Source organism: Taudactylus pleione, unplaced genomic scaffold, assembly GCF_031769625.1.
Source record: "Taudactylus pleione unplaced genomic scaffold, aTauple2 ptg000032l, whole genome shotgun sequence".
Classification (NCBI taxonomy): Eukaryota; Metazoa; Chordata; class Amphibia; order Anura; family Myobatrachidae; genus Taudactylus; species Taudactylus pleione.
The window spans coordinates 46400450-46414020 of record NW_028284434.1 but is presented as its reverse complement, the minus strand read 5'-3'; the positions used below and the strand labels follow the sequence as shown (position 1 = coordinate 46414020).

Below are 13571 nucleotides of genomic sequence, written 5' to 3'. Positions count from 1 at the left end.
GGAACTGCAGACTTGTATTCCATTTCTGCCCCTTCAAATGACTGAAGTAGAGTGTCATTAATGAGGGGTACCGTGTCGTTCTTGGGGGTCAGAATGGCATGCTTCCTCAGCCAGTCCATGGATTTTTTGGGGATATCGGCAATATCAGGGTATATCTAACTGTGAGGTCTGCTAGGGTCTTCACTACTGTGTCTAGGTCTACAGGGATGGTCACCTTTCCCTCAGACCCGGGATACTCTCCATCCCCTATTTTGAGTAGGAATTTTGAGAATTGCACAGCTGTGACACTGCGCCTCAAGTGGAATGTCATGTTCTTTCTGAGAGAGAGTTTCAAGATAAGGGGCCACAGATACCATGCCTTAACGCACGCCTTAACTTCATCAGCTCGAGTTCCCCTCAGAGTCTGCCGGAAGTCTCCAGCTAGCAGTACTGTGACACACCTATTCACCCCATTGTTGCCACTGATGTCTTTGAGTGTTGGGCTCAGTGCCTCAAAACTTCCCTTGTGCGCACAGGTACTCTTGTCCCAGACAATGAGCTTACAGTCCAGCAGCACTTGGGCCTTGTTGCTTTGTCACCCAATCACCTCGCTCGAGGGGAAACATTTTACCCATTTGCAGTCCTTTAGGACTCGAATTTCAACAAATCCCTGCTTAGTGGGTGCTTACATCATGTAAGGAATATAGGCCCTCATTCAGAAGCGGTCGCAAGAAGCAATCACTCTCTCTGAATGAGGGCGGCCACTTCTTTTTTTTAGTGCGGCCTCCTGGTCGCTAGCTAAGCTGTGGGTTACCACCCACAGCTTAGCGACCGACCAGGGTGATGGTTGCGATGGTCAAGACCATCGCGACCATCGGGGCTTGCGACGAGACACTAAGGTCGGGTCTCGGCAACTGCAAGCCCCAGGGAGCTTCCTGCTCTGATCGAGCAAGAAGCTGCCCACTGACATCACTGCTGATGTCAGTGCGGCCGGCCACAAAACGGCAGGCCTCCGTTTGTGTAGCCACCCCCCCTCATCCCACCTACAAAACGGGGCGAGCTGTCGATCACCATCGACAGCCGCCCCTTTTTTAGTGAGCTCCGGAGCGAGAGAAATTCTCTCTCACTCCGGGGCTTGCGCACGCGCTCAGCGCTTACGAACGGGTCTGAATGAGGTCCATACTCCCGGAATTTCATGTTTCTAGGTTAAGGCGGTTTGGGCTGGGCGTTGATGGGTCAGTGAGTCAGGACATTTGTTTTTATATAATAAGATATAAAGCTATGGAGGCATATGTGCTGCATCCATAGCAAATAGCCATTGACCATTTTTAAATTAGATTTTCTTTTATATAATGTTTGTATTGATTCATGAAAACATATTTGCAATTCTTACACTACTGCATGATTCCAGCAACACTACAGCTGTAATACACAAAGTGAATGCAAGCCTTGTAAAGGAGTGTGATTGTGGTTGGGTGCAGCATAGTGTGTGATGATGTCATTATTGATTCACAGCACAGTCACCTGTATTACACCATACGCCCATTATCTAGCTATTTTATAACTTGTAATTCAATGAAACATCAGAGCTGTTTCTTTTTATTTTATACTGTGAATTGCGCTATCTATTACCTGCTGTCTGGGAGCCCCTAAAGGACTTTGGGAACTAGTTCATTTTATTACTATTGATTTTAATGGGAATTTGCAATCGTCAGCGCTAAATAGAGTATTAATATATATACAGTATATATATATGTGTGTGTGTGTATACCTTAATCCCCATTTAGTGCTGTGTGTGTGTGTATATATATATATATATATATATATATATATTATATATATACATATATATATATATATATATATATATATATGTACAATTCAGTTTTCATTTATATTACTTCTGTAGTGGCATTTTTAGCTTTTCCAGAAGTTTAATCATATTCTGGAGGCAGCTCGATAGGTCCACCAGCTCTCCCTGCGCTCTCATCTCTCCCAAATCTACTGTCATATCTCTGTTTTTCAATTCTCAGGATGCCCTGTGTCTCTATCCTCACGTCCCCCTCCAGTGACTGACAGCAGTGACTGCAGGTCTCTGATTATTTCCCATGCCTGTAAGAACCATGCTCCAGACAAGCTGTCATCTGCCTCCATCCCACCACCCCTCCCTTCTCTCTGGTTAGGCCTGCGATATAAACCTGCAGTTATCTCTCAAGCTTTTCTCCTCCATGTCCAATCCAGTGGAACATCCTTCGGGGAAATCTATTCTTTCATTATATTTCCACTCTAAATGTGATTGACAAAAAGGCTTTTTCAGTGGCGGAACACAGTTATTTTAACTCACCTCCCGTTCTCGCTTTCTAATTGTTTTCATTTCTCTGCTATTTATAATCTGCCTAATCCTTCTTCTTGTCAGTTATAGGGCCTGGAATTACCCAAGCAATGCCGTTTAGCTTTCATACTGTTTCTGGAATAATCACACTCACTTCTGCTGTCGCATTTGATACTCATATTTTTGCATTAATCAAAACAAAGTGCTCTCTCTCTCTCTCTCTCTCTCTCTCTCTATCTCTCTCTCTCTTTTTACATTTATCTCTCCTCTGCTTAAATGTAATCCTCCATATTCTTCATTCACTGTACATATAATAATTATCTATCTATCTATCTATCTATCTATCTATCTATACATTATCTATCTATCTATCTATCTATCTATCTATCTATCTATGTATCGTGATAGAATCGTCGTAACCCTCCTTCACTAAGGGGCCAGTAGAATATAGGGAACCAAACAATGCATTATATATTTACATTTATTTAAATAAAGGATTATTAATATTCATGATTATTTTCAATATTATTTTCTATTTAAACTTTTACTTATATATTTGTAAATAGATCAGAAATATGCTGGGTCACCTCACTCTGACTGCTGCTCTGCGACATCTCCCCTCCTGTTTTGTCCCACCCCCTCTGTGCACTGCTCCGCCCCATCCTGTCCCCTGCTGTTCCGCACAAACCCACCACACACTCTGGCCTACTCCGCCTCACTCTTTGTCAACTGCTCAGTCCTGCTAAAATATGCAATTTAGCACATATGTATTTTATTTATAATTAGATTTTGCAAATGTATTTTATTCAATAGATGATGTCCATTGATTGGCTGCATTTCTCAGCCAATCAAATTACTGCAATCGAAGACATCATGAAGTGCAAAACACAAACTGTCAGTTGATGGTGGTGCTCTGTTTCAATTTGTCATTCGGTACTATTGTGTTTATATTATCCAATGGATTTGACCATGTTTAATGCACAGACCCGAATCTGTTGCCGTGTCCAAGTGGATGAAAAATAGCTAAATTCGCATAGGAAATAAAATGAACTGAAGATAGATTGTCCCTTTAAATAAAGTCAATGGTTCATTGCAGTCATTTGCCTTATTGCCAAAATAAGCATAATAAAGCTACGGGAGGTAAAAAAGAAAATTACATATCACATGCGAAAAATACGTACATTATTTATTTGCCTTCTAATTAGACACATCCGTCTAGAAGACACGACATGAAGCAGGCAGTCGACTTTGGGGCATTAGCAATAAAAGAGGCAGGGTGAAATTGTATTTACAAATATCTACTTAACAGCAATGTTACTCAGCTGCATCAATCACTGTGACTGGAAAGTTTGGGTTTAATGCTGTTATATTCTAGCATGCCCATTGCTAAGGGGACTGGAAATGATGCTTTTCAAACTACTGCAAGGGCTGTTGCCAAATCTCATCCATCATCCATACACAGCACTGTCCTACCTTATCCAATGGCCAAATATACACAGAGAAATTCCCACTCACCCTATACCTAATAGGCAGCTCATTGGACACAGCAAACAGACACTGCTCAAGTGACTGGTCCCAAACGCTGGCCTTGCACATCCCATCTGTGCCCTGTCCATCAGACTTCAGCCTATTAAGCAAAGTGCGGGGAAGGCTGCAATGAACATAGAGGATTCTGCTGGAGCAAGCAGAGCCATGCAATCTCTGTAAAACGAGTTTCCGCCAGTGTCAGAGATTATATTACATATGGTGTAGTGCAAGGTACTTGCATTTTTTCTAATCACAGTTGAGTAAATGGCTTGTCATCTTGGAGCTGTATCAAATATCTCACCGTCTGTTGCTGAAGTTACAGACTCGATGGCAAAACGTTATGGGGCTTTTTTTTTTTGCTGGCGAGGAAAATGCGTATATTGAAATTCACATGGATATATATCAGATTTGTCAGCAGCTTGTTGGAAATTCCTTCTGTTGCAATTAATATGTGAGGTTTGCTAAATCTTAGTAAATAATATGATAAAGATTTCAAAAGTGCTCTAAGTGACAAGCAGAAGAAAAAAACAACACTACAGTACTGAAGAACTACAATATAGACAACGTAAGCTTTTGACCGGGATATTAGATATTAGAGATGTGCGCAGACCACCGTGTTTTGGTTTTGGTTCTAATCATCATCGTGTTTTGGTTTTGGCAAAACCACCCTCGAGTGTTTTGGCTAGGTTTTGGTATTCTTAAAAAATTTGTAAAAACTGCTAAAATCGTGTAACTTGGACCTGTTTTTGTTCTTACAGTATCATTAACATCAATAACTTTCATTTCCAGTCATTTCCGACCACCTCACAACACCTGAAATGACCAGGGAGGGACTTAAATGTAATCCAAAATATGCAAGATCTGTTTTTTAGATCTGATTTCCGAACTTGGCAAGAAGACAGGAATCGGTTCTACTCAGAACCCCAAAGTGATCCGAGCCGAGACTTACTTATCCTCGGAACCCCAATGTTCGGGTATGTTCAGATTTCGGGCCTGATTCAGAGCCTGACGCAATTAGCGCTCGCTCGTCCAGAAAATAGGGGTGGCTATTCAAATGAACCGTTCGCTCTTTGCGGTCTGTTCACGACTCTAGGTCTGAACGAGCGAACAAAACTTGCGGTTGATTTTTTGAAAAATACGCCCCCTGGCCGCTCGCATCCTACGTCATGTCCGCTATTTATTAGATTAATCGAGTACATCGACCAGCGTATGAACTGCTCGCTATTCTTGTGGTTGGTTTTTGCTACCACAATCTTGCGAGCAGTTCTGGCTCTAAAATAACCCAGTGACGTGGTCAGTGACGCTGCTGTATTAATTATGCACACCCATAAAATGCCCGTTTTGACCTTTAAGCACGCCTGTGTTCGGATCTCCACTCCCCGTTTTCAACCTTACCCTGTTACCACCCACATACGCCTCCTCCTGTCACTCAAAATAGCAGGCATTCACTGTTTAGCGAACAAACGAATTTCGGCCGCACTGACTGGTTCGCGCATGCGTATAACGATCCGTACGCATGCGCAGTTGGGCAAACATCGCTCGGAGTGAACGAGCGGCCGCTTACGAGCGGCTCTGAATTAGGCCCTTCATCAGCACCAAACTGCTCATCTCTAGTAGATATTGACTAGGTCTAGGGCTAAGATAGAGGGCCTAATTCAGAGGTGGACACAATACACAACAGAGATCAGCATACTTGTGCCTCACACTTTTGGTTTAGGCATATACGCCCCAGAGTGCCATTCGCACTGCATTGTGGGGAGCGATTTCATGATTGATGTTGGCGGTCACAGACCACAACATCACTCCCAGGGGGCCGCAGCAGGAGGAGGAGCTCAGTTCTGCCCATGTGTAGAAAACGGATTTCCTCCATTGCACAAAAGGGACAGCACTAAAGCAGCATGAGATACGACCTGGCCAGGTAATGCGCTCCAGGCTACGGTAGTGCCAGGAAAGTGGTTAAACGGGGATTTTCCCTGACTTTGAGCCTGCTGGGGGTCTGCGAGAAATAAGCAGCAGTAATTCCTATAGAAATTACTGATTTTTCTCCCCAGCAATTGAATAGGAAAAACCTTGCAGCTGCGGGAAAAACCCAGCGTCACAGGGTTTTGCAAAATCACGCCCACAGTCGAACATGCCCCCATGGCCGCAGACTTGATACTCAGTTGGTCACCACTAGAGAAGTGTTTGCGCAACATTGGAGACAAAGGGGGGACGCATCAAACCTTGGGGAGAGATAAAGTAAAGTACCAACCAATCGGCTTATGCCAGTCAATTTAAAGGCTATGGGGTCTATTTACTAAGCAGTGTTAGGAGACAGAGGGCCTAATTCAGAGCCGCTCGTAAGCGGCCTCTCGTTCGCTCCGAGCGATGTTTGCACATCTGCGCATGCGTATGGGTTTTAGTACGCATGCGCGAACCAGTCAGTGCGGTCGAAAATCGTGTGCTCGCAAAATAGCGAGTGCCTGCTAATTTGAGTGACAGAATGAGGCGTTTGTGGGTGGTAACAGGGGAAGGTGCTTAAAAACGGGGAGTGGAGATCCGAATGCAGGCGTGCCAAACAGTCAAAACGGGCGTTTTAAGGGTGTGCATAATTAACAAAGCAGCGTCATCGACCACGTCACTTGGTTGTCTTTTAGCCTGAACTGCTCACATGATTGCGGTAGGAAAATCCAACCACAAGCACTGCGAGCAGTTCATACGCCTTTCGATGTACTCGATCAATGAAATAAATAGCGGAGATGACGTAGGATGCGAGCGGCCAGGGGGCGTTTTTTCCAAAATAGTGAGCGCGTGTTTCATTCGCTCGTTCAGACATAGAGGCTTCAACAGACCGCAAAGAGCGAGCGCTTAATTTAAATAGCCTGCCCCTTTTTCTGAACGAGCGTCCGCAAATAGCGTCCGGCTCTGAATCAGGCCCAGAGTGAAAAGTGATAAGAAAGTGATAAGGTGCCAGCTAACAAGCTCCCAACTGTCATCTCACAGGCTGTGTTTGAAAAATGACAGTTGGGAGCTGATTGGCTGGCACCTTATCACTTTCTTATAACTTTTCACTCTGTCTCCTAACACTGCTTAGTAAATAGACCCGTGTTTGAAAAATGACAGGAGCTGATTGGCTGGTACTTTATCTCTCTCCAAGGCTTGATACGTATCCCCTAAAATGAGACAGACCATAGTGAAAAATAAATGAATGTTTGGATATTCTTTCCCAACAACTTGCCGTTCTGTTCCCACCTGCTGGACCTTCCTGCCCTGGGAACATATTCTATACTACTTTTTCTGTAACTGCCTGTAAATGGCTATGCCTTTTTATGCGCACGTATATAAAAATGCTTTCAAAGGCACAAAAATAATATCCTTAAAAGCTATTATAAGTTCCATGCTAAGGATCAGGCATTTGCGAGATTCTCTTGTGTCTCTTAGACGCTGATCTTCTTGGTCTCAGCTGCCATCTCATAAACAGGACGTCTGAATACACTTGAATTTATGAAAGTGCACCCGACGCGACTACAGGAGACCTATATATTACCAGCGACTGATGTGACAATTTTACAGGTCTCTTGATCCCCTTGCAGTGAAGTCGCTTTCTTTCTGGTCATTGTGTACTTTTCAGGGTAAAAGCAATTTAGAGCAGTCAGCGGTTACCGTCGTGTGATATTATTTTTGAGAATCAAATGGACTCATTTGTGGTCACAAATAAAAAAATAAAAAAAAATGGGCAATTTAGAAAGATTGCAGCCAAACACTCTGTACTACAGGAAAGAGACAATTGTAACCGATGTAGATTGTCATTTCTAAGCTTTACAGGGCTTATCAATAACATCTGTCATCAGGCATCAAAGGGGTAAAGCTTTTAGCGCCACTCTAGTGTACCCAAGTACATGGTGCGCATTAATACGTCACTTATTTCTGTCCGTGCAGGTTTAATGGACATGTTTTTAATCCTCTAGGATGCATTACAAAAAAATTACGGGAGCAGGGGTTAAGCCAAGAATAAAACAGTGTAATTTTCTTACAGGAAAGATGGATTCAGTGTTCACATTTCACTTCTATGGTATAACGAAACCACAAAACAAAATCTTTCCATCTATGCACCTCTCCCTTTTTCTGTCTCATGTCATTGAAGACATAGGACCTCATTCACAGATGGTCGGAATTACAGTGTCGCACACAAGCAGCCGTACGATTCCGTCCATCTCACATGAAAATGTGCAGGAGGAGTCTTTAGCAAACAGACACCTCCTTGCTGCATCTGCGTGTTCCCTGTTCTGCGACTGAGGTTGCAGCCTGGGATCACCATCTGAATAATCGCAACCATCGGTTGTGATTGTTGTCCCTTTGGCCAGGCTGAGGTAGCTGAAGCTTACCGTAGCCTAACCGGGTCCTGGCAACTTGCGAGGCCAGGAAGTCTGTGTCCATGGACGCAGCGCTCCCAGAAAATGGGGGTGACACGTTTCCGGGAATGCAGGCCATCCCCGCCCCCACACAACCCCCCAAACACTTCTGCCTGTCAATCAGGCAGCGGCTTGGGGGAACTCCGTGTGTTATCGCAGGACTCGTTCTGCACACGAGCAGAGCGGGTCCTGGGAACGTGCAGAGTAGAAAACATTGGAGATGAGCGCTAACCATTGGGTTAATGTACCTCCTTGAATCAGGCCCAGCGCCCTTTAAAAGATTCTCTTTTTCCAATATGCACTGGCGTCACTAGGGAGGGAACCATGCATGGTGTTAAAATACCTGTGCTCCCTACTGCCCCAATTTTGGTGAGACAGTGCCGATTTGCAGACCTCAAAAGAGGCAGAGTTTCAACAATAAGTGGGTTTTTATGGGCTGATCAGTGCAGAATTTGGGTGGCTCAGGGTTTCGGTGGATCGCGACTAGAGCTCATTTTTACTCATTTTGAATGTCTAAGTGTTGGGATGTCTGCTTTCTGTACTCATCGCTACAAGTTAAGGCATAAATTATAATACTCGCATGTGTGGTCTGTGATCTATACATAAAGATCACTAAGATTATTATTATTATTTATTTATTTAATAGGCAAATGTTTACTTTTAATGTAATATTACAAAGAGAAAATGCATCAACGTGAACTCTGTTTATATAGGGACATTATGCTAAAGTGGTACTCACAGTAATTTGAAGAAAAACTATTTGATCTTTCATTCAAATTTATTTTATTAACATGTGGGTTTTTTTTTTGTTTGTGCAGTGATCTGATGCCGAGGACAATAGAAGGACAGATAACGATGGAGAAGACACCAAGCTATTTTGTCACCAATGAGGCTCCACAGAGGATCCACTCAATGGCCAAAGACACCAAACTCATTGTGGTGGTAAGGAACCCAGTGACACGTGCCATATCTGATTACACTCAGACGCTATCTAAGAAACCAGAGATTCCAACATTTGAGGTCCTTGCCTTCAAAAATAGGACACTGGGGCTCATTGATGCTTCGTGGAGTGCACTTCGGATAGGCATCTATGCTCTGCATTTGGAAAGCTGGATGCAGTACTTTCCCCTCTCCCAAATCCTTTTCGTCAGCGGAGAACGCCTCATTAGCAATCCAGCTGAGGAACTGGCCAAAGTACAAGAGTTTTTGGCTCTCCGGCGGATTATCACAGACAAACACTTCTACTTCAATAAGACTAAAGGCTTCCCATGTCTGAAAAAGCCAGAAGACACAGGCGCTCCAAGGTGCTTGGGGAAGTCCAAGGGCCGGACTCATCCCAAAATTGACCCTGATGTCATTCGGCGCCTGAGGAAATTTTATAAACCTTTTAATGCTATGTTCTACCAAATGACAGGGCAGGACTTTGAGTGGGAGAAAGAAGAACTGGAAAGCTAAAAATGGACATGTGGTGGGAATCCATCTCACAAAAACGTATTGATAACAAACTAGACTGTGGACGAAGTTTCAGCAGTGTACCGAGAATACTTAGGGGTATATTTACTAAAGTGAGAGTTTTTAGAAGTCTGTAATAGCAACCAATCAGATTCTAGCTATTATTATCTTATAGAACAAACTCAGTCCTCAGGACCCCACACAGTTCACATTTTGCAGGTCACCCAGGAGGTGCACAGGTGCATCCATTACTCACTGACACATTTTAAAATATCCACAGGTGGAGATAATGATTTCACTTGCGATTCTGTGAGGAGACTGGAAAACATGCACTGTTTGGGGTCCTAAGGACCGAGTTTGAGAACCTGTGTTATAGAAGGTAATAGATAAATGATAAGTAGAATCTTATTGGTTGCTATGGACAACAACTCCACTTCTAAAATCTCTCACTTGAGTAAATATACCTCTAAGCATTTTGCCAACAAGATATATTCTAATCAAAACTATGATTCTAGCATAAAGTGGTTGTGTCTGTCACAGCATGGTAACACAGGTAAATCTCTAGTATCCCAAACAAAAGCCCTCATTCAGAGGCGCTCGCAAGAAGCGAGCGCTCATTCTGAATGAGGGTGACCAGGTTGATGGTTGCGATGGTCAAGACCATCGCGGCTTGCGACGAGACCCTAAGGTTGGGTCTCTGCAACCGCAAGCCCCAGGGAGCTTCCTGCTCTGATCGAGCAGGAAGCTCCCCACTGACATCACTGCTGATGTCAGTGCGGCCGCCCACAAAACGCCTCCGTTTGTGTAGCCACACCCCCGCCCCGCCTACAAAACGGGGCGAGCTGCCGATCAACATCGACAGCCGCCCCTTTTGTAGTGAGCTCCGGAGCGAGAGAATTTCTCTCTCGCTCCGGGGCTTGCGCACGCACAGTGCGGCCGCTGCACGTGCACAGGGCCTTAACATCGACCTGGTTGCGAGCGCTCAGTGCTTGCGACAGGGTCTGAATGAGACCCAAAGGTTGGTGATGATCAAAAAAGGGCATAGAAGACATTTGACAGGTATACAGAGCCTAGTTTCCAATCAGCTTTCCCGCCTCTATAATATATATATATATAAAAAAAAAATATTTTGGTGTGTGCTTGTTTTATGTTGTTTTTCCAATGTATGAGAAAAAAATTCACCACATTTTCTTTACCTAAAAACTTAAATTGTCTCAGCAAAAGATAGTTGTTAGTATTAAGATTCAACAAAGAAAAACGTTCAACTTCTGTTTAGGTCATACGAGATTTACCTGTATGTTTACAAGAGGGCTGTAAATATGACATATCGGTGGAGATGTATGAAGCCTCGGAAAAACATAAAGTGGAGAGAGATAAAGTACCAACCAATCAGCTCCTAACTGTCATTTTACAGACTATTGTTATCACTCGTTACTAATCTTAAATTGTGCTCCAACCAATCAGCACCTGTCATTTTTCAAACACGACAGTTAGGAGCTGATTGGTTGGAGCACCATTTAAGATTAGTAACGAGTGATAACAAGGGGTTGGGCATGAGATCCCGGCGGTCGTGATGGCGATGATCAGAATACCGACAGCAGCATCCCGACAACCAGGATCCCGACACCCATAAGGAAAAAAGGTGAGACTAATCATTACCCCTAACCCTCCCTCCCTCTTGCCTAACCCTTACCGTCCCCCCTAGTGCCTAAACCTAACCTCCCCCTCCCCGCACCCTAAACCTAACACTCCCCCCCCGGGTGCCTAACCCTTACCCTCCCCCCCTAGTGCCTAAACCTGACCTCCTCCTCCCCGCACCCTAAACCTAATCCTCCCCCTAATGCCAAACCCTAACCCTCCCCCTAACGCCTGATACTTACCTTCGGGAAGCCGGCGGCCAGGATTCTAGTACCAAGATTCCGATGCTGCCGAGATTTGGGTGCCGGTATATCGCCCGTCGGCATTCCGCACGCCCTTAACAAGAATATCATTCGTTGATAAATTATATCTTTCTCCAAGGCTTGATGCATTTCCCCCATGGATTGTAACCAACAGCGACCATCACACATGCTCTTTTATTCATGAGGCTTGCACTAGACCGGGCTAAACTAAAGTGTGATTGGTTGCTATCGGTTACTGCCCATTTGTGCTATTTACTATAAGGCAGTTCATTGTTAACTCTTTTATATATGATCTGGTTTGGAAGTACATGTAAATCACAGATATATTTTATGGACCCTGAAAGAGCAAACATAGTTATATCTTCTATTGCATATTTTGTGAAAAGGTACATATGAGATTCCTCTCACCCTATTTTGGACTTTTTTTTGGTTGTGTTAAAATGAGTTGCCAAAAACAACCACCGAGCAGAGACAATGAGGAAGCACAGATATTTAAAGCATATTTTATTTTCATGACTGGTTATCCAGATTTATTTAAAAATAAATTCCTTTGTGGTTTTGTTTGCTGCATATTTATTAAAAAACTTGCTAATAAATAAAATCTATCTACAGTATCTATCTATCTATCTATCTATCTATCTATCTATCTATCTATCTATCTATCTATCTATCTCATATCTATCCATCTATCTATCTATCTATCTATCTATCTATCTATCTATCTATCTATCTATCTCATATCTATCTATCTCATATCTATCTATCTATCTATCTATCTATCTATCTATCTATCTATCTATCTCATATCTATCTATCTATCTATCTATCTCATATCTATCTATCTATCTATCTATCTATCTATCTATCTATCTATCTATCTGTCTCATATCTATCTATCTATCTATCTATCTATCTATCTATCTATCTATCTATCTATCCAAAGGAATTGCAGCTTTGGGTCAGAAGGGTAATGTCACTTACATGTGCAATGCTGACAATTAAGGAGCCAGATTTACCAAAGGACCAAAAACCTGAAACATCCCTCAAGGAAAGTGGCACGACAAGATTTGGCATGAGATGTATTAAGTCTTGGTGGCATATTTATCAATTATTAGGTTTTTATATTAATACTATTTGCGGTAATAGGAAATGAAGTTTCGCCCAGATGCATCAAAAATCACACACAAGGACAGTGGCTCCAATAGGAGCCCGTCCCTGCGATCGGAGTGAAGTGACCGCATCAGAAGTCACTTCTCTCCTCTATCAGGACTCCTGTGCACTACTGCACATGCACAGTCCATTCACCACGCATGTATAACGGCCATAGCCGGGGAGAGTTCTGAAAGAATCCTCTCCTGGTAATTGTTGCGGAATGTAGCTCATAGGCCTAACTTCGGAATGGGTCTGAAATCTACGAAGGTTGTGGCTGCTGTCAGCAAGGTATATTCGGGGGATACCTATTATTTGTGGGTACCACGCGAAAACAAGTGTTTTCAGGGAATATCCCACAAGTATTATTTGATATATAGATCCCTTGGAGAGAGATTGTGGGGTCCTTTCACCAAGCCTTGGAGAGAGATAAAGTGGAGAGAGATAAAGTACCATCCAATAAGCTCCTAAGGGGTCTTTTTACTAAACAGTATTAGGAGACAGAGTGAAAAGTGATAAGAAAGTTATAAGGTGCCAGCCAATCAGCTCCCCACTGTTATCTCACAGGCTGTGTTTGAAAAATGACAGGAGCTGATTGGTTGGTACTTTATCTCTCTCCAAGACTTAGGGCGGGATGTACTAACTTTGCGGTGTACATACCGCCAGTCACCGCAACCTTACTAATAGCATATGTACTAACAAGAGCTGCCCTTTACGAAGCAGCAGACGCAGGGTGAGGGGGTCTCCGTGGGACTCCGCCCCTTCCGAGCCCTGGGAACTTCCTGCTGGTGATCTGAAAAGGAAGTCCCAGGCTCCTCCTTCTCCTCCCTGCACCCAGTA

General features: G+C 43.5%; 1 protein-coding gene across 1 annotated transcript in view; it reads left to right on the top strand.

Moving 5' to 3' along the window:
- Positions 1–12143, top strand: part of LOC148539070 (uncharacterized) — a 254241-nt gene extending 242098 nt beyond the window's left edge. The window contains exon 2 of the mRNA XM_088452051.1: positions 9048–12143. Within this exon, the coding sequence (XP_088308177.1) occupies positions 9048–9684 (637 nt within the window). The 3' untranslated portion in view covers positions 9685–12143. The remainder of the gene's footprint in view (positions 1–9047) is intronic.
- Positions 12144–13571: the final 1428 nt, after the last annotated feature.